The 21,615-nt window shown below is 46.8% G+C and overlaps 1 protein-coding gene across 1 annotated transcript; it reads right to left on the bottom strand.

Moving 5' to 3' along the window:
* Window positions 1-4,326: 4,326 nt before the first annotated feature.
* LOC136659333 (lysophosphatidic acid receptor 1-A-like) lies at window positions 4,327-5,247 on the bottom strand. The gene has a single exon (XM_066636470.1). The coding sequence runs from the start codon at window positions 5,245-5,247 to the stop codon at window positions 4,327-4,329; it is 921 nt and encodes a 306-aa protein (XP_066492567.1).
* Between the last annotated feature and the right edge of the window lie 16,368 nt (window positions 5,248-21,615).

Below are 21,615 nucleotides of genomic sequence, written 5' to 3'. Positions count from 1 at the left end.
TTGCGCCCTAAGGATCTCATCTTCCAGCCAGTGCTAGCACCAGCTGGAAACCCTGTACAGGGCTCCCCAAGCTTACCAGCAGCGGTGATGGATGGCAGCAGTGGTTCTTCCCGTCCTCCTTATCAGCAGATGGTAGGAACCTTGTGGCAGTCTGGAGGATTTGGAGTTCAGCCCAACCAGGTGAAGGGTGTGGGCCAGCACAGTGTCCAGGCTGGCTGCCCTCCAAAGCTGCTGCTTCTTACAGTCATTAGTAAATTAGTAAAAGGAAATTAGTTTTGAGATTGCATGGGGAAAAGAAAGCAACTGGTCAGGAATGGTGTGATAGACGTGCGGTTGGAGCAAGGAGCAAAAGGAATGTATTTATGCTTGAAATACACATACAAAAACCTGTTGTTCCCTAGGTTGCCTCTGACGTCGGCTGGCAAGGCCCATAAAATGCTGATGTTTTAATATATGTAAACATTGTGAGACGCAGCCATCTCCTGCGCACGGATGCGCCAGAAAAATTAATTAAATCTGGCCAGTGTGATCGTTCTCAGCAAAAGGTTAATGATACTGAAAGACAAAATTACAGTTAGGGAGGAAAATAAATCAGCTGCACTACCAAAGCAAACAATCTACCTTCCATGTTGCTTCAAACATTATGAGGGGTAGGGGATGGGAAACAAATCTCTTAAGAGTTTCCCTGACTTTGCTGCCTATATTAGCTGACAACTAGATTATATTAACGCTTAAGCCGTAAGTCTTCCTGTACAACTCGTGGCATCACTAGGGGGTGCAGGCCGCACTGGGTGATGCGCACAGGGAGTGTGTGTTTGACACCTGGCCAAAATTTTTTTAATCTTGATATGTTTGAATAATACTCTCATGTTATATGTCATCTGATGCAGAATTTCATGCAGAATGCAATGAAGCAAACCACATTGAAATATCCCTATTCTATCAAATGTTATAGCAAATGTGGGGCGGGGCAATGATTCACCACCACGCCCACTGCCATCATGGCCCATCATGGGGGTGACGTGCTAGCCTTTTACACTGGGTGCCGCAATCCCGAATGTAATTCCTTACATTACAGCGTTATGTAAAAGTGACTGCTCAGCATGCAAACACGAACCTGAAGCGAACGGAAATCTTAACATATTACATTTTTAAAACAAATCTATAGGGTAAGTGAAAATCCAAGAAGAACCAAAAAACTAGAAAGTTCCCTGGGGTGCATAGGGAAGCTTCTAACAGTAGCGTAGGGCAGCCTTGCAAACACAAGACTGGTTGAATTAATTTAAAGAATAATATTTTTTTTTTCCAAAATGTATTTTATTTGTGTGTAAAAAAGAACAAGGAGATCCAAAGAGACCTAAGCAAAAGAAAATAAGAATCATCCATTGATTAAATTATTAAATCATATATCCATAATTAATGTAATATGCCAATATTATTCATATCTTGTCTCCCACTGCCTCCATTTCTCTGTTCTCTGTTGTCTCCCTGGTGATTTTTGTTTCTAGGTTGTAAGCCTCTCGGGGCAGAGACCTATCCTCTCACTCTTAATAAGCCACCGTGTATCTGGATGGCACTTACAATAATACCAGTGCTGAACATTCAGAGCACATTCTAGTGTGCAGAGTGCTTTACATCTATTATCTTGTTGCAATCCTGTAAGAAAGCACAGTATTATTATTCCCATATTGCAGCTAGGAAGGCTGAGACTGAAAAGTGATGTGAACTGAGGACTTCTCAGCTCACAAGCTTGGGCCCATCACATGGATTATTCTGCCTCTTGGGCCTTCCTTCTTGCTGTAACTAAGTCAAAATTTGTGTCAGTGAAATAATCCCGTTCTTCCAAAATTTATCCTTAAGAACATCAGAAGAGCCCTGCTGGATCAGGCCAAAGGCCCACCTAGTCCAGCTTCCTGTTTCTTACAGTGGTACCTCAGGGAGCACACACAAGGAAACAATCCCTTGCATCTGACATTCTGAGGTAGCCTATTTCTAAAACCAGGAGGTTACACAAACCCATCACATCTTGTGATATGTGATGGACTTTTCTTCTAGAAACCTGTCCAGTCCCCTTTTAAAGGCATCTAGGCCAGATGCCATCACCACATCCCGTGGAAAGGCGTTCCACAGACTAATTACACACTGGCACTCCTGACACTCAATTTTAGTGGATGTCCCCTGTTCCTACTCTATCCCTCTTTCTCCCTGGTGTTGCTGTTTTAAGTTGAGAGTCCCTTGCGTGGATGGAGGGCATGCAATTTAAATTAATAAAGAGGGCAGTTTCATTTATAGGAAACACCTGCAGTCGAGTCAGTATTTAGGAGTGCCTCTGTAGGGCTGTGTTAAGGGCAAGAGCTTCTCATCTACCAAGGAGCTCAGTTCCCTGTAAGAGTCACTGATCTGGGAGGGCCTCCTGACTGGATGAAAAGCAGTTCAGAACAACAACTCATACAGCCTTTAGTGGGCAGCCTCTTCTGAGCACAAGTCATTTTGCTGTGTCTTTGCCTTGGGATTGACTGAATGATCTAATCCAGTCCTCTGCAAAGATATGTCAGGATTACCTGCCACACACAGAAGAGGGCAAAGCTAGAACAGAGAGTCAACCAGAGACATTATAAGCAGCGCCTTCTCCAGGTGGATAGGTTGGTCTCATACAAGCCATTGATTGACTGATCGTCTGCAGTCAAACCAAACTGAAACCCCAAAACTAGTTCAGAGAGGGATTTTCAGAGCTGATCACAAACATCTGGTCTTTTGGTTGCCTTGAAACTGAACTGAACCTCTAAACTCAAGAAGAGTTCCAGTAATCAGGCATTCAGTTTGCAATGGTATAAATCATGTTTATTTTGCTGGGTGTTAAAAAAAATTCTGTTTCATTTGTAAAACCCTTTTAGAAAATTCAAAAATAAGTGATTTTTTTAAAAAAGCATACTTTTTCTCCATTCAGATAGGTGTCTCATTCTATAGAGTTATGCCTTACAAGCAAGAGTTTTTTTGCTATTACGCTATGTTAAATGTATTTCTAAACTGGTTCAAAGTGTCTGAGCTGGCTGGTAAACCACTTTTGAAAGTTCATGTATGGGCCAGGACTGAACCAGAGAGTCAAACTGGGGCTGCAGCCCAGGTGATGGAATCGTTCAACTTTCAACTTCCTTACTTTTGATGACAACTACCAGGATTTATTTCACACTAGGGTGTACTGGCCCACAACTTGTGAATTACTGCACTAAGCTATTCGAGTGGAAGTATATTAAAAAGCAAAGTCCAGATGTCTCATAAGGATGGTGGTGCAGCTGGCCAATTGGGATGAAGGCAGCAGGGCAGGAGGCTTCAAAGGAGGGGAAAGGAGAGAAGAAGAGGGAGAAGGAGGTGATGGAAGGGTGAGGAAGCTGGAGACACAGAGACGGAGCAAAGGAGATGAGAGAGAAGGTGTCGATACACCGGGGCAAGGAGCAACAGAGGGGTGAAGGTTGGAGCGGAAGAGCAAACAAAAGGGGAACTGGGGGTGTCAGCAAAGGGAAGAAGATGCCAGAGCAGTCCAGTGGAAGCAAGGAAGCCCTGGGCCATTGTCCCAGTACCAACACCCACAGGACCACAGATCACTACCTACTCACAGTGACTCAAGTGGCAAACCGTCCCAAGACCAAGCAGGGATTGGTGTCCGGCAGGGATGAGACTTAAGACTCTCCACCTTCCCTTGTGTCGTCACTTTGCGCCATGTACATTGAGCCCATAATAAATCACCCTACAGCAGCCCACCTACCTCCTCCGTCATTGAATGTAACCGAGTGCCAGAGGGCATGTAATTCCAGTCCCCCTTTTGACATGAAGCTCCCACCATGGGAAGGAGCCAAGGTGGAGAGAGCCCCCACAGCTTACTTGGGAGTAAGTCACACTGAAATCAGTAGGACTCATGACTGAGTAAACATTCACTGAACCAGACTGGTACATGGGGAAACCATTAGCACAGTTGAGCCTGGACATCATTTAAACCACTGATTGAGTGTCTACAATTTAAAGTCTCACTTATTTCACAAGAAGTGCTCTTTATTTTTTGCCTTGAAGAATCTTTTCCCTGAATCCTACCATTTTTTTTGTCACAAAGTCTAGTTGCCAATCAGAGGGCAAAAATTAATTTTCCCGTTCCTAACGAGCTGGGGAACTGTCCACCCATCCTGATGTTGAAGCTGAGCAACACCGTTGAATCCAGTTCCCTGCAACACATTGTCCACATAGATCCCCAGAAAGAGATTCCAGTCATGCCAAGGTGGGAATTCCAAGAGCCCCGATGGAGAGCTCACCAGAATGGATCCAGTTTGTACCATATCAAGCAAGGTTACATATCCCCAATGGCTCAATGCGATTGTTGGAGGAGCACTTCAAAACCTTGAGCCTGTCTCCCAACTTTTTCATTTTCAGAGTGTACACGATGGGGTTCCCCAGAGAGTTCATGGTGACCAAAATGGCTGTCAGGTTTCGGAATACATAGACGCTTGGGGTTAGTTTTCTGGGGTTCTGGCAAGTGACTGCATCGAAGATAACCCCCACAAAGAAGGGTGCGTAAGAGATGAGAGCTAAGAGCCAAATGAAGATGCCTGTCCTAACAACCTGAATTTCAGCCAATCTATAGGTAGTAAGAGATTGCCCCAAGGCTCCCATTGTCATCTTCTGTTTTCTCAAAAACCTAATGATGCTGAGGTAGGTGAAGAAAGGCAGGATGAAGGCCACAACACTGTGAGGGGCAGTGATGAAGATGAGATAATCAATGCAAAGAGGGCTGTAAAGGGCAGAGGTCCACTTCTTACCCAGGCAATTCCATCCCATCAGGGGCATGAAACCCAAGATGGCAGCAAGCACCCAAATAACCAACGCAACAGCTAAAGTCTGGTTTCTGGTCACCCGACACCTCATCTTCAGGCTTTGGGCCACCGCCAAGTAGCGCTCCACCCCAATGGTGACCAAGTTGTAGATGGTGGCCAGAACCGAGATGGCATAGAATGTATAGGCCACCAGGAGGGCCCTGGATCCATCAACGGTACTTTCCGGTTCGTTGACAAACAACACAGCGATCCAGAAGCCAGAGGAGCTGCAGAGAAGATCGGAGATGGCCAGGTTGCAGAAAAGAACAAAGATAGGCTTGTGCAGCTCTTTTGAATATATGATGGTAAGGATGACAGCAACATTGAAGACCACGGAGACGAAGGCGATGATCAGCTGAGGAACCCCCAGAGAGATCACCAGACGCATGTCGCAAAACATAACAGTGCCGTTGAGACAACTGTGGGATCTGAGCATGATGATTGACAAAGGTTCACATAGATTTTGATCGACTTAAAATGATGGTTCTCCTTATCTCCATATCCTGCAGAACTGAGCTGGATAACAGGTTGAGTGACCTTCCCTGTTTCAGTTATCACCCATTCCTACTGCTGTATTAATTTCTTCATTCTGGGTTAAACATTAACACTCTGGGCACCCAACCATTTTGGTTGTCAGTTCAAGGAGACAGCAGGCCTCCTACGCTGAGGTTGCTAGGAGGAGCCTAAGTTGCAAGTATATTTTGTACACTGCTAATCTACCTGGTGTGATCTCTATCAGCAAACTCATTTTGGGGGCCACCCACGCCGGAATGAAGTTAATTGATGGTCAAATATGAAACCCATTGAGGGAAGAGCTGGCAAATACAAAACAAACACAGAGCTCAAGACTAGCGTTTCCATGGGATTACGGTACTGAATGTTAAAAGGACTGAGGTTCCTTGAAAGATTAAACAGATTCATTGTGGCAGAAGCTTCTGTGATCTGAGTCCCTACCATGGGCTATAGTCCACAAGAATGTCTGACAGTAAATTTGTTAGACTTTTAAGGTGCTGTAATAAGACTTCTTGCTGTTTTGTTGTAATAGACTAAGGGCACAATCCTAACTTGTGCTGGAGCAGACAGGCCGGCAGGCATCCAGCACAAGTTTAGGCCAGAATCGGCGCAACCCAAGTCAAGGGGAAAACTCTCCCCTTACCCTGTGTTGCATTGCACTGGCCCCAATGGCTCTACTAGGATCTGAGCCACATCAGGAAGTGGCGCAAATTCAAGTAGACCAGAGCAACCAGACACTGCTCCGTACCACTTGGGAATGGGGTCAGGATCCGGCATAACCTCCAGACCCACCTTCCACTCCCCACCTGCCTGCCCCCAGGAATGCCTGCTGTCAGCCCTCCCCCTGCTCCGAAATACCTCTTCCCCACTCTTCCCACACCCCTCCAGACCCTTTCAACCGCCAAGACTTGCCTACACAAAATTACCCCGCCAGGCCTGGATTTGGTGCAGGGAGGCCAGCCCAGTTCCTTGCACTGACCTCCCTGGCCCCTGAGTCAACACAAATGAGCCTTACCACACGTTTGCAACACCTTTCAGTCAGCACAAGTGACTTTTGCCAGCCTAACTCATGGTAGAGGATGGGGAAAAGGGGATTGTACCTTTATGGAACTGTGGGTTTTAAGACATCTTAAAACCCACAATTAATTGTGGGTTTTTGACATCTGCAAGAGGGATCTGAAGGCCTTAGGAGTGGACCTCAACAGGTGGGAAACCTGGCCTCTGAGCGGCCCGCTTGGAGGCAGGCTGTGCAGCATGGCCTTTCCCAGTTTGAAGGGACACTTCGTCAACAGTCTGAGGCAAAGAGGCAAAGAAGGAAGGCCCATAGCCAGGGAGACAGACCAGGGACAGACTGCACTTGCTCCCGGTGTGGAAGGGATTGTCACTCCTGAATCGGCCTTTTCAGCCACACTAGACGCTGTTCCAGAACCACCATTCAGAGCGCGATACCATAGTCTTTCGAGACTGAAGGTTGCCAACAACAGGGTTTTAAGAAGGTATTTGGAAGAAGAAAGCCAGGAAGCATCTCAAAAGTGTTTTGGGAGGCTGTTAAGATTGGCAGCAAGAGAGGAGACATTTGAGGGAGCAGAAGAACTTTGGACAGGCAAGGATGATGGAGAAGAAAATAGCAGCCTGGGAGGGGTGTGGAATTGGCACATGGTGACCAGACATTCTCTTTTTCCAGGACATGTCCTCTTTTTAAGTCTCAGGTCCTGGAAAATAACTTAAATGTCCTCCTTTTCCTTGCAAGTGGGCCCCTGCAGGCAGTGCATAGCCTTCTAGTAATTAATAAATTATATATAATATAGTTTTAAATTTAATAATAAGTAATATAGAGTTTAAATTATCCATATGAAAGAAAGATAGGAGCGTTTTTAGCTTTTATTTTGTCATGTCTTCCATTTTTCTTGGATGTCCTACATTTTGGGGGTGCCTTGTTCTCTTTCGAGGTTATGACATCTGGTCACCCTGAACTGACACCCCCTCCCTGTGCCGCAGCCTTATAACACTGACTTTGGCCTGCAACCTAAATGACAACCTCATTGCTTCAGCCCTTTCTCGCAAACATTTGAACCTGTTCTGTCCGAAGTGATCCAAATGCTCTAAGCCTGAGCTTCAGTTTTGTTGCATTCTCCTTGACCTGTGTGTGTGTGTGTGTGTGGACAAGGGGGGGAAGTGCTCATTTGAAAAAATGTTTATAAAATCTGTGAGCATTAGAGGGCAGTGTTGCCAAAGAAAGCATTTTTTACTACTTCCTAATGTCACCTGGCTTTGGAAGACAGTCAAATTGATTTGTGGGGGGGCCAGGGAAAGACACACTGACTTCCAAGAAGAAGGTCCAGAGTGCCAAAGTTTTGGGGAGGGGCAAAGATACGTTGGAGGCAGCAGAAGTTAATGCAAGGCAGCAAACACCTAAATGCAGTGGCGTCACTAGGATTCGCGTCACCTGGTGCGGGAGGCCTGCGCATCACCCATGTAGTGGGTGGGGCAACGCCCCAGGTAGTGGGCATGGTGATGTACCATCACCCCGCCCCCACTGGATTTTTGGCTGTACCTTTTGTTAGAACACAGATATTTCAATGTGGTTTGTTTCATTGCATTCTGCATGAAATTACGCATTGATTGATATATAACATGATGGTCTTATTCCTCCAAACTCTGATTTTAGTGATTTTGAAAACTTGTAGAGTCTCACACACACACACCCCTGTGTCAACTTACTAACACCTTATTGCAGCAGTTCTCAAACTTTTAGCACTGGGACCCACTTTTTAGAATGACAATCTGTCCAGGACCCATTGGAAGTGATGTCATGGCCAGAAGTGACATCATCAAGCAAATTAAAATAAATAATTATAAATAATTAAATAAGGGGGAGCCAGTCCTGTTCCACCAAGTGAATCTACTCTGAAGTAAGTCCTATTGTGGTCAATGGGGCTTACTCTCAGGAAAGTGTGGGTAGGATTGCAGCTTGTGAGCCCAATCCTAGCCATGTTTACTCTGAAGAAAGTCCCATAGTGATCAATGGAGCTTACTCTGTAGTCTGCCTGCAGTAACAACCCCCGAAAAAGAATCAGTGAGATTTCCAGCCCTCCCAGTGCCCAGTTTAAAGTTCTTCTATTTCAGGCATATCAATACAAAGACCCACCTGGCTTTGCAAATAGAAAATGTTCCCCTTACCAGTTCAAGCCTCTTTTTTTTGTCCTTCTTAGTGGGGGGGGGGGGAGGCTGCCTTCTGGAGCATTTGTTGCGCTCCAGTTCCATTGGATCGGGACCATTCTGGTGTCCTCATATTCCCCTTTGCCTGGCTTGACAACCAGCCAAGGCACATCTTCCTACTCGTGAGTAAACGCGACCCTGAGGCTGCTTCACTTTCCATAGGGCTCAATACACTCGCAGCAGGGAGGGAGGGACCATTCTGACTTCCTTGGAGTCTTCTCAGCCTGCTCTTTCTGACTAAGGCAAGTTCGCCTACTTGTGAGTAAACGCACGATATGGCTCACTTTCACTTTCCATAGGGATCCATTCATTTTTTCTTTCTGGTTTTTTGGCTATAACTTTTGAATGAAAGGAGCAATTTCCCTCTGGTTTCTTGCATTGCATTCTGCTGGACATTCCACATCCAACGGTGTAGGGCATGATGGGGTAGCTCTTAAAGCCGCGATTTTAGCACGTCATCCCCCCAGGGTGCATCACCCCCTTGGCGTGTCACCCGGTGCGGCCCGCACCTCCCCCGCGCACTTCCCTAGCGATGCCACTGCCTAAATGCAAGAAAGCCTCGGCTTTCTAAGAAAGTAGACAGCAGGATCCTCAACCTTCCTGGGCAAAGGGGCCAGTTGGTTGGTGATGACATCATCATGTTATCACTGAACTAACAGGTTGCTGAGCTGCTGGAAGTGGCTGTGCAGGGCTTGGCTTGGGAATCAAAGCCTTCTGCCCAGTTTGCTACACGCCAGACAGGAAATAGTAGGGACTCCATGAGCCTGGGCAGGTGGCTCTACCATTCCCTGTTGGGCACGTGGCAAATTGGGCATGAGGCTTCACCTCCATGTGGACTGGATGAATTGGGGTGGAAGGCCGGATCCAGGCTATGGGCCCTAGGCAGCCGACCCCTGAAGTAGAGTGTTTGCAGACATGACTTCTTACGTTGCTTACAGCGAGGAGCAACCTCATAAAGAGACAAAGCTTTTCAGGGCCGGCATGACAGCACCTATCCTACTGGCCTGCTACCTCCACCTGCCATGGCTGTGTGAGAGTGCCAGCCAGCCAGCCCCACCTGCCCATAGCCTCCTTGCTCAAGTCTGAAAAACGAGGAGGGGGAACAGAGCAGAAACAGAGAGAGGATTGAGATGGGGAGATGCTGAGCCCGTTTCTCTCTCTGACTCTCTTCCACTTTTTCTTCTGCTCTGGCTTCCTCCTTTGCAGATCTGAGTGAGGTGGAGAGGGGCAGGTGACATGGTGCTCTCTTGCCACTCAGCCACACAGTGGCGCCAGCAGCATTTGCCAGTTCATCAAGGGCCTGTAGATCTTGAGCCCTCTCTAACTGCAGTCTATTTTTGTATTCCTCCACTCTTTGAAAATGCTTATGTCCAGGGCAAGATGGGATTTATAACACCATTTATAAAATGGTGTTCTGACTGTGAGCATAAGCCTTCTTCCCTTCATTCAGTGTTTAATATAGATGCTGCATTGAGCGGTATGTTTCAGCTCCCTTGTGGCTTCCTTGGACGCAGCCAGGTGGAATGGCTGCTGATGGAGGCAGTTTGGGGGGAAAAGAAGCAAATGGAGGTTATCTATTCTCTGGAACAACATGGAGGGAAGCACAGAATCAAAACCTGCCCCATCATATCAGGGCTACACATAAAGAGGTCTAGGAAGCTGCCCTGTGCCAAATTTCAACTGCACACCTTCCCTAACAGCTGGGTTGTTTCGTCAAGCCTTCCCTGATTTTGTTGGGTTGTGTTGGTGCTCTAACCAATGGAGTCACTAGGATTTGCATCTCCTGGGGTTGCCAGTGCATCACTCCTACGATGGACCTCCTCCCATGTGATGGGTAGGGCAACGTCCCCTGGCAGTGCGCAAGGTGATGTACTATTGTCGCACCCTTGCTGGTTTTTTGGCTATAACTTTTGGTAGAATAGAGCAGAGATTTTCAACCTTTTTCATCTCACGGCACACTGACAAGCCACTAAAATTGTCAAGGCACACCACCAGGTTTTTGACAAGGCACACCATACTGCCAGTGAGGGACTCACATCCCCCATTGGGCCTACTAATAAATGACCTTCTCCCCAATTCCTGTGGCACACCTGTGAACGACTCACGGCACACCAGTGCGCCATGGCACAGTGGTTGAAAATGCCTGGAATAGAGATATATCAATGGGATTTGTTTCATCGCATTCTGCATGAAATTACACAGCAACTGATATATAACATGATGGCATTATTTGAAAATATCAAGATTTTAAAAATTCTGGCAAGTAGTGGTATCACACACACACACACACACACACACACACACACACACACACACACACACAAACACCATGCATATCACCTGGTGCCCTCCTAGAAATGCCACTGGCTCTATCTTCTCTCTTTGCATTGTTGATGCAATCCTTTTGTGTTTTTAAAGGTATTTTTTAAAATTTTACTTTGGTTTTTGTATTGTGATCATGCAATTAGCCCCCTGAGAAAGCAGGATACAAATTGTTTAAAGGAGAACAAATACATTATACTGAGTCAGGTTATTAGTCCATCCGGCTCAGCATTTTCTTCACTGGCTCTCCCAGGTATCAGGCAGGGGTCTTTCCCCATCCCAACCTGGAAATGCCTGGAATCCCCTGCATACTATCTACCACTGAGCCACAGTCTCTCCCTATGGGTCAAAGGCACCGTTTTTGCAACCTGATGGGCTGTGTGCCTCTTATATTCCCTCCTGGGGACACAGCAGTTCCTCTGACATACGTATGGCTGACTTGCTTCGCATTGGTGGCAAACGGATTAGCCGCCCTGACAGATTTGATGGCACCAATTACCCATTATGATAGGAAAGACAGAATTCCAAGCTGAACTGTGAATGTCACACCCATCTGCAACAAAAGAATTGTGTATACCTGAATGAAACGGAGTTTACAACTGGTATGAGGAACATCTGGAAATCTTTCAAACAGGCCAAATACAGCAGAGACCTAGCTAGAGATGTAGATCACACCAGCCTTCCAAGACTGGCCTGGAATCTCCAGGAACCAGCATCAATCTCCAGGAGACTCCTGAAAGCAGTCCTGAAGATTTTAACAGGGTCTTCCTGGCAAAATGACACAGCATCATGCTGGGAGAGGGGAATCTCTAGGAATAGCTTCAGCCATAGTACATCACTCAGATGTCACTTATACCAACGGAAGTTGATGTATTTGGGTGGGGTTCCTTTTAACTGGATGTAGTCCATTTAAGGCAACTCAGTGGGAATTTTGAAGCATGTTGGAATAAAAACCATAGCCCTGATGGAACCAGTGTGGGAGGAGATCTTGGGGTGGTGGTGGACAGGTCGATGAAAGTGTCGACCCAATGTGCAGCGGCAATGAAGAAGGCCAATTCTATGCTTGGGATCATTAGGAAAGGTGTTGAGAACAAAACGGCTAATATTATAATGCCATTGTACAAATCGATGGTAAGGCTACACCTGGAGTATTGTGTCCAGTTCTGGTCGCCGCATCTCAAAAAAGACATAGTGGAAATGGAAAAGGTGCAAAAGAAAGCGACTAAGATGATTACAGGGCTGGGGCACCTTCCTTACGAGGAAAGGCTATGGCGTTTGTGCTTCTTCAGCCTAGAAAAGAGATGCCCGAGGGGGGACATGATTGAGACATACAAAATTATGCAGGGGATGGACAGAGTGGATAGGGAGATACTCTTTACACTCTCACATAACACCAGAACCAGGGGACATCCACTAAAATTGAGTGTTGGGAGAGTTAGAACAGACAAGAGAAAATATTTCTTTACTCAGCGTGTGGTTGTTCTGTGGAACTCCTTGCCACAGGATGTGGTGACGGCATCTGACCTGGACGCCTTTAAAAGGGGATTGGACAAGTTTCTGGAGGAAAAATCCATTACGGGGTACAAGCCATGATGTGTATGCGCAACCTCCTGATTTTAGAAATGGGTTATGTCAGAATGCCAGATGCAAGGGAGGGCACCAGGATGAGGTCTTTTGTTATCTGGTGTGCTCCCTGGGGCATTTGGTGGGCCTGTGAGATACAGGAAGCTGGACTAGATGGGCCTATGGCCTGATCCAGTGGGGCTGTTCTTATGTTCTTAGGAGCTGAGCTTATTACACAGCAGACTCAGTGTCGGAGGAGCTCATGGTGACCCCAGAGAAGGAGATGTGGTTCCAAGCCACCAAGCAGGTTGTGGTGGGGGCAGATCTAAAGAAGATCATGCACACAGCATGCAGCAAGAGCATGCAGCAAGGTCTCATTGCTGCTATTCCTCCTTCCTCTCCCAGCCAATCAGCCACCGTCTCAGACAGTGGGACTGGCATAAGACCAATGAAAACTGGAAGCCGTATGTCACAGGCTCAGGTTGGAACTGGCATAAGGCCAGAGAGGCCCAGCCAGATAGCTGAGGGAGATCCTGCTTGGGAGCTATTGCCCCCAAGTGAAAGATGGGGAGTGCACGATCCCCATCTCACTGCTAAAGGATGAACAGCTGGGAGCAGCCGCTTGAGGAGAATGGCAGCCCAGTGAGGAAGAGTGCAGGGCCAGAACCCAAGAATAAAGTAACCACAATCAGAATGTGGGTGCCAAAGCTGGCACCCCCATGCTGTCAGTAGATAAGACAAAGAGATGTTTCCAGTGGTCACAGATAAGGACCTGTGTGTTTCCCAACATATTATCTCTGTATGACCAATGTCCTTGGGTGCTCAAGTGTTGACAGGCACTGCAAAAAAAGGTCTTCCTCTCTAGCCCAGACTGTAACGAATAAGTTAAAGGTTCCCTTAGTGGATGGTCCAGTCACCTCTTTGGTTCAGAAGCAATTCTGTCTAAGGAAGGGGATGAGTCATTTAAATCCATTCCCCCCCCCCCCCCCGAGTCTCAATCCTATGTGCCAAAGAGTTTCAGTTAAAAATTCCAAACTCCACTAAGGCCTTAACAAACTATCCAAGATGTTGGTCTGCATGAAAGACACCACTCTGGATACTATCCATGTTCTGTGGACTGCTGATGGTACACGGCAAAGGGATGGAGGAGGAACGAGTTCATAGTATCAACTGGTGGGACTGGGAGTTCGGGGCAATCAGAATAACTCTCCTAGAATTCCAGCCCAGACTGAGAGGTCACGGTGTTCTAAAACAAACACTGAGTCAGTGGGGTTATACAGCGACCGTTGTGGACATGCTGATAGCTCCATGGGAAAATTCCACTAGGTGCATCTTGGTCACCTTTCACCAGGTAGCAGTTGGCAAAGGGGGCAGTGCTCTCAGCAGCCCAGGTGAGAACTCCTCCAAGACTGCTTGGATTCAGGGAGATTCTACTGTTCTGTTTCATGAATAAACCCAGGCCTTTCCTGTACTCATAGCACAAAGTAGCTAACAATAACAACAAAGCACACATGAACTGTGTTAAAAGTTTATATCCAAAACATTATGCTTGTAACTCCAATATTCACCACCAATCTGGTCCATCAGGTAGAGAGTTATGAGTTATGAGAACTCCCCATCTGCAGTTCCTGTAATCAGTAGGGTAACGATGCAATCTTGTGGTAGTCAATAGGATTGGGACCTCTTGCTTCTGAGGTTACATTTCACCATTATTATTATTATTATTATTATTTTATTAATTTATACCTCGCCTTTTTTTCCAACGGGCACACAAGGCGGCTTACAAACACTTTAAAAATACAACATTAAAAACAATCATTAAAAACAATTTACAATAATTAAAAAAATCTAAAAACAAACAAACCCCGTGGATTTTCATATAAAAAGCAAGGAGCAAGAATGCCAGCCAACCTGTCAACAATTAAAAGCTTTTTGAAATAAAAAGGTCTTCAGTCCACTCCGAAACGTTAGCAACGAGGGAGCAGTTCTCAGTTCTAAGGGGAGGGTATTCCACAGTTCGGGGGCCACCACTGAGAACGCCCTCTTCCTGGCCGCTGCCCCTCTCACATCTCTTAGTGGCGGCATAGTCAAAAGGGCCTCCCCCAGATGATCTAAGAGCACAGGCAGGATTGTAGGGAAGGAGGTGGTTCCTCAAATACCCCAGACCTGAACCGTAAAGAGCTTCATAAACCCTCATAAGGTCTAGAACAGGGGTGTCCAAAGTTTTTGGCAGGAGGGCCACATCGTCTCTCTGACACTGTGTCGGGGGCCGGGGAAAAAAGAATTAATTTACATTTAAAATTTAAATTTACATAAGTTTACATAAATAAATATATTGAAGATGAACTTATATGAATGCATGATGGTCTTGCAATAGCTCAATGCCTATAAAAGACCTTGCACAAAGCAAGGCTGGCCTTTCCTTTGCTTCGGCTACTGCATCACAGACGTGAAACAGCAAGCAGTGGAGGGAGCCCTCATTCCACAGCTAACGCAAGAGGTCAAACAGTCACCCTTACGCTGAAAGAGTAGTTATGTCGGGCCAGTGTGAGCTCCAACAAATCTCCAGAGGGCCAGAGGCTCATTGGAGACTGGGGGCTCCCTGAGGGCTACATTGAGAGGCCCCGAGGGCTGCATGTGGCCCCAGGGCCGGGGTTTGGGCACCCCTGGTCTAGAAACTTGGGGTGTTTGTGTGTACATTAAACTGAAAACAGATACTCAGGAAGCTGAAGCTGCATCCCAAACCACATTATATATTCCCAGCAGTGCGCACAGCACCATAAGCATTGCGTGCGTGCGCAAGGGTCCTGATGGTTATGTCCTCCTGTTCTGGGAACAGATAAGCAGCTGGAGTCCTTATCGCAGGTCATCACTTCTTGAATGCAAACAAAAGTTTTACAGTCTGGGATGGATGTATTGCAGCCAATTCAGAGAGATGGAGACAGATATGGAGAAGAATTAGGCAACATCCGTGGCAATACGGCACAATAAAATGATGAGGAAAGTATATCCAGTTCATTGCTGGTAACAACATTTGCCAGTGTTTTGAAGGAGGTGGAAAGATAAGCAATGGAGAACCAAAGGCTTGCAAATCAAACTGTGTAAGCCCCACAGTTTTTTATTTCTGCCTGGCCTTTGGAGTTTTAGAACACAGGCCCACCAGAGCAGCAACCTGACATTTCTGTCCTACTCAGGGCCAACCACACCAGGGGGTTCACTCCATGATTTTTTCTGCCTGACAAGAACAAAAGAGCCACTGAAATCAGGAGAAGAGGAAGGACTGCTTAGCCCTTTCCCCACCTGCCCTTTGTTAGCACAACTCACAGCACACTGACAAGCCACTAAAATTGTCAAGGCACACTATCAGGTTTTTGACAATTGACAAGTGCCCGTGAGGGACTCACATCCCCCATTGGCCCTACTGATAAATGACCTTCTCCCAAATTCCTGGGGCACACCTGTGAACCACTCACGGCACACATTGTGCAGCTGCCAAGGCCCCCACTGGTTACGTCCCACAAGAGGACATCCATCCATGATTGGAATTGCCCTCCACCCTTGCTTTCTGGAATTAGATATGAAGGAAAGAGTTCACTTGAGCATGTGCAAAGTGACTTGCACATGCAAGATTGAGACATAGGAAATCATGCAGGGGATGGAGAGAGTGGATGGGGGAATGTTCTTTTCCCTCTCACACAACACCAGAACGGGAGACAGCCACTAAAACTGAGTGTTGGGAGAGTTAGAACAGACCAAAAGAAAAATATATATATATTTTTCCCCCAGCATGGAGTTAATCTGTGGAACTCCTTGCCACAAGGAGACCCCTGGTCTGATCCAGCAGAGCTCCTCTTGGCAAGGAGTTCCATGTGAGAAAGCAGGTTGGGGTGTTAATTCTGAGATTTCAGTAGCTGAATGTAGCATCCCCCCCCCCACGCAGACACTTTCTACCTACTTCTGACTGTAACTGTTACTCAATGGCTGTGCAAGGAAAATAACTCAGGCTGACCTGACAACTGTAGGCCACTCATGTCTCACTTCAAGCCCAATCTCAGGCAGGTCTACTAGGAAGTAGATCCCATGATACTCAAGGGGGCTTACTCCTGGATAAGTGTGATTAGGATTGCAGCCTTTGACTCCCTACTTGGCCCTTAAGCCAACAGCAGGCTTTGAGTTTGGGTAGGGGGTACTCTGCACATCTGTTTGGGTGTAGCCCTAATATTTAAAGCACATTTTAAAGAATGAATCCATTTCTCAGTGGCCTCTGTTTAGTGAGACCAAGTAAAGCAACCGTACCAAGATTTAAAAAAAAAAAAAATCTGATGGCAATTTATTTATTTTTTTATTAGCAGATTTATACACCGCCTTTCCCCGGGGAACAAAACATGGCGCCCAAGGTTGGTTTGCACACAAGCAGATGATTGTAGCAGAAGCTGTCGTGAACGGAAGTTCACTTCCTCAACAGCATGAATCAGCAAGTCCGACTGTGACTCGATGCAGACCAAAGTTCTCTCTCCCATTGTGGAAGTTAGATCAGCACAGCAAATAAGGAAGATGGTGTTTGCAGCCTCTACTGCCAGTGTGCATGGCCACTGTGTTTATCTTGTAGGCATCGAAAGGGCACAGATTTGACTTCTTGCTTTGCATAACCTTCAGGCTCCCTTCCTTCCAACTGGTGTGTGTGTTACTCTATTTCATGAATTTAAATCCTGCCTGTCCTGTACTTATGGCACAAGGTGACTAAGAACAGGTTCACCTTACCTCATCCAAGCCTGTGGAAAGCCCATGTCTATGATGTTAGCCAAGCAAGAGGCTGTAGAAACAAGCACTGTCAAAAATGGATTGATGGGCAGCCCAGCCCTCACTAACACAGTTCCGCTGCCCTAAATGGCTGGATGGCAGAAGTGCCAGGGTGCTGGCAGAGGTAGCGCTGGCTAACTCTGGCAGCAAAAGTGAACCAGTGGCAGGAAAGAAGGAGAGCAGAATGTAGTGGGAAGGGGGAGGAGCGGGAGAGTTTCTGGGAGGGAGGTGGCGAGGATCCTGGTGACACTGGCAAGTGCGAAGACCCTAACCCTGTTCCTGCCCCCCTTCCCTCTACCTTACTCTCCTTGAACTTGCACCAGTAAATAGCTGGTGCAGATCCAAGGCGACTCACTGGGGCTGAAAAGCCTTGCCCCAAGGTCAGGGAACAAAAGTTCCCTTACCTAGGGTAGATCTTTGGACTCCCCCCCACAAGACACAGTGTGCACTCCATTGGCACTGGGGATTTAGTCGGGATGGGGCTGTAAATGTTGCAGACCCAATGTGATTCATTTCTGCTGTTAAAGCATGTTCAGATACTACACAACCAAAGCAAAAAGAAAAAAGAAAATCGTTCTATTATCCGTTTTATGTTTTCTAATTAAGGTGGATTAAAGCCTTCTTCATTGGTCCTGAAGGCAAGGACAGCGCTTGTGATCTCCTTCCAGCTTTTCTTTCAGAAGAGAGACAGGCTTTGTGTGTGTGTGTGTGTGTGTGTGTGTGTGTGTGTGTGTGTGTTTTCCTCTCCCAAACTCAAGAGGAAGAGGGGGGAAAGGAGAGGATTGGGCTGTTAGTCACACAACCCACTGTTAGGTGTGATGATGGCCACTGGTTTAGATAGCTTTCAAAGGGGATTGGGCACATGCCTGCAGGAGGAGAATGGTCTATCAACCATGATTAGACATGATGACCAAATGGGACTTCCATATAGGCCACTCCATTTAGGTCACTAACTGCCTGTGTGGAGAAGCTACAGCATGGGAGAGCTGCTACCTTCATGACCTGCTCATCAGCTGGAGAAACCAGCTTGGTCATTCTGGGAAGGAAGATTCTGGACTAGGTAGACCCTTGGTCTGATCCAGCAGAGTTCCTCTTCTTGTCATTGGGGCACCAACTAAGGAGGAGGCCCCACCTCTAGTATAGTTATGCCTAACCTCCAAAGTGGGGAGGCATCTGGAACTGGAAAGGACAGAAAGAGAGACTAAGCCAAGTCCATGGAGAATTTTGGAAATCAGAACAAGGAATACTGGGAGCTAAATAGGATGGGATGAGATGCCAGACTTGGGAACCCAGAGGGATGGCCTGTAGTGAATGCATATAGTTTAGAAAGGACAGAGGGGCATCAAGCTAATAAAGAGGTGGGGATGGACTTATTCACTCCATCCAACTTCCATCCCATTGGCCATGGGGCTTCAATTCTCAGTCCCGTCCCCAAGGGACAAGTAGGAGTTTGTCTAGAGAGGCTGAGTGCAAATCTTATTTCCTGTCCCAGGGCTTTATGCAAAACTGAACTGACAGAGACATCCTGGATCCAAGGCCAAGACTAGTTTTATAACAAGCTGCTCTTGTAATCTTTCATGAATTCCCGCTTCAAGGCGTGTCCCTTGAAGAACTATGTGGACACTGCAAAGTCAGAGTGATGGCTATTCACTTAATTTGGGATCTAGGCAGTGGAAAAGGCAACTGAGGAGGAGATTCAGAGTGCTGAGTCACAAACTTCAGAAAGCATAACAGGGAAAAATGGTTCAGAGTACTGAACTGGACCTGGGTTCAAATCTCTACACAGAACGGGAATTCAGTGTCCCACAGCCTTAGTTTCCCACCAGTAAAAAGAAATTCTCAGCAAACTAGTGAGGGTTCCCCCCTTCCGTAACATGCTGGAAAGACCATGACAGTCTTCTTAGAGAGCTATAATAAGAAATCTGGGATCTTTTGTAATAATTGCTTTGTTTACAAATGTATAGAGCTGTAAAAGCAATGACAGAGTAAGCCCCAAAGCTACAGTAGCAGCCAGGAAGGCAAAAACTACTCCCCCAAAATACACAGACAAAGCATCTGAACTGAAGACAGCACAAAGCCATCATAACCAGTAGCCATTGATAGTCTTCATGAATTTATTGCATTTGCTTTTAATGTCATCCATGGGAACATAGGAACGAACCAGACCTGGTGTGGGGGCTTCTTGGAGGCATCTGGCTGGAAACAGGATGTCAGGCTGTCCTCTAAGCCAGCAGGACATCACACTCCCATATTGCTTCCCACTTTGTCATGCAGGTGGTTTGGGCTTCTAATAACTTCCTGATTCCCAGGTTTCTGTCTCAAATACCTCGGCACATTATCGATCAAATCAACTCAGGACTGAATAAACATACTAGATTTCCAAAGACGTCAATAACAATGTCAGGACTGAGAATAAAAGTAAGCAGTCTGGCATTTGCCCATGTTGATCAATCCTAAAAGAATCCAAAAAAGGAACTTCAGTGGATCAGCAGAAAAAATGCAGTGTCACAATGACTACAGAGCAAACTTAATTCTAAGATGGCTCCTACTATACCAGAAGCCAGCAAACAAGCGGTAAAAAGGGAGACATGTTTCAGAAACTCATCGTACCCAATTTGTGCTAGAAGATTTGAAAAATGACTTGCTTTTGCTTGACCAGAAACCAGGGATGGGAACTTGGCACCATGACAAGACCTGAGTTGAGTCTCAAGTCTCTGCCCCCTGCAACTTGACTCCTGCATGAGTCTTAATGGGCTTATTTTGCTGACTCACCCCTCAAAATTCCCAAGTCGTTTTGACTTGAGTTAGAGTCTTTGGAGTCAAGCATGCCAAGGTTGAGCACACCAGGGCATGAACCAAAAGGGACTAGGAGGCATCCAAGCTCAGCAAGGTGGGAGGAGGCAGGACAGACAGCGGGACAGAAGCAGCAAGTGGGAGAAGGGTCGCGTGGCAGCAGCTGGAAGGCTTACGTTAAGAGTACAACACAGTCCTTTGCAGCTCTACTCAGAAGTAGTCCCATTGCCTGTCACTCAGTGAGAAAGCTTCTCCCTCCCAGGAAACAACAACTGGAGCCATGAGGAACTGGCTAGAGCCACAAGGAACCGCTTCCTAGCTTCCCTGCCTCCTTTTTTCCCCTCCAGCCAATCCTAAGGCAAGAACCCCCTTGGGGTCCTCCTCCTGCTCTCCCTTGTCCAGAGGAAAAAACATCCTTCATCCAAGATCATCCTTCAGAGATGGACAAGAGAGCCTTCTCCCACCTGCCCCCCCCCCCCCGGGCTTCCTTCTCAAAACATTAACCCTTCCCTGCCTCTTGGCTGGAACTTTCCTGCTGCTGCTCACCTGGTTTGAATTATGGCCCCACAAGAGGTTTCATGCGCTGAAAAAAGTAAGCAAGCAAACACACCCAGCACAGACTCGAGTTTGCACATATGGAGACTCATTTCTGAGTCAATGGCCTTAGACTTGAGTCAGTGCCGGAGTCATCAACACAGGTGACTTGAGTGTACACGAGTCATGTGTACACGTGTACAAAAACACGTGTTTTGCGGCTTGGCCTCGAGTCACCTGACATAAATTCCCCTCCCTGCCAGAAACTGCCAAAATGTGATGGTTCTTTAATCTGGGGAGTTAGTTGATGGATGCCATTGCTGGACTATTGGCTCCCTCATTCACAGACAAAGCCAAATTCATTTTGGCTCCCAGCACTATGTTGTAGCTGAGCCGTAACTATCAACAGTGTACCTCCTGGAAGGTAAAGAGAGGCCCCTATCTTGATGATAGAGAGGCACCCATTTTTCTTTCATTTATGACATTGATGCATCAGGGAGTCTCACCCAGTCATTTTCAGAGGCTTACATGGGATAAATTTCTAAACATAAGTGCTAAAAAGCAGTGTCAACACAGGGGTGGAGTGGCACCACATTCCCTCGCTAATAATTAAGGTGAGTAATAATGACATTCATTTCTAGGCACAAAGGAAAGACCTCATGCGGCAAGGGTAGACCATGTGTCCTGTTCACACACCAACACCAGTGGGGGGGGGAGACTCTGAATCTTCCCTGGCAGCAGTGACATGGGAATAAAAGGCTGGCAGAAGGAGGCAAGGCCAAAGCACTGGGACGGACAGAGGGGTAAGCAGGCAGCCGCTTTTGTGCAATGGGAGCCTTTTATGCTCTCATTCATGTCTATCTCTCCGCACACCATTTGGGAATCACTGATGTGTTGGTAGCAGCAACTTCCTTCTTGGAGCTTGTTCCTACACTGTTCCTACACTGATGTGTTGGTAGCAGCAAGTTCCTTCTTGGAGGCCCTCAGTAAGGTCCTGGAGGATGGGCAGAGC

The sequence above is a fragment of the Tiliqua scincoides genome, chromosome 8 (genome assembly GCF_035046505.1).
Source record: "Tiliqua scincoides isolate rTilSci1 chromosome 8, rTilSci1.hap2, whole genome shotgun sequence".
NCBI lineage: Eukaryota > Metazoa > Chordata > Lepidosauria > Squamata > Scincidae > Tiliqua > Tiliqua scincoides.
The sequence above is the reverse complement of the archived record's forward strand: the minus strand, read 5'-3'. Positions and strand labels throughout refer to the sequence as shown.

Coding starts and splice junctions, on each gene's coding strand:
- LOC136659333 (XM_066636470.1), bottom strand. CDS start 5,247: ATGCGTCTGGTGATCTCTCTGGGGGTTCCTCAGCTGATCATCGCCTTC.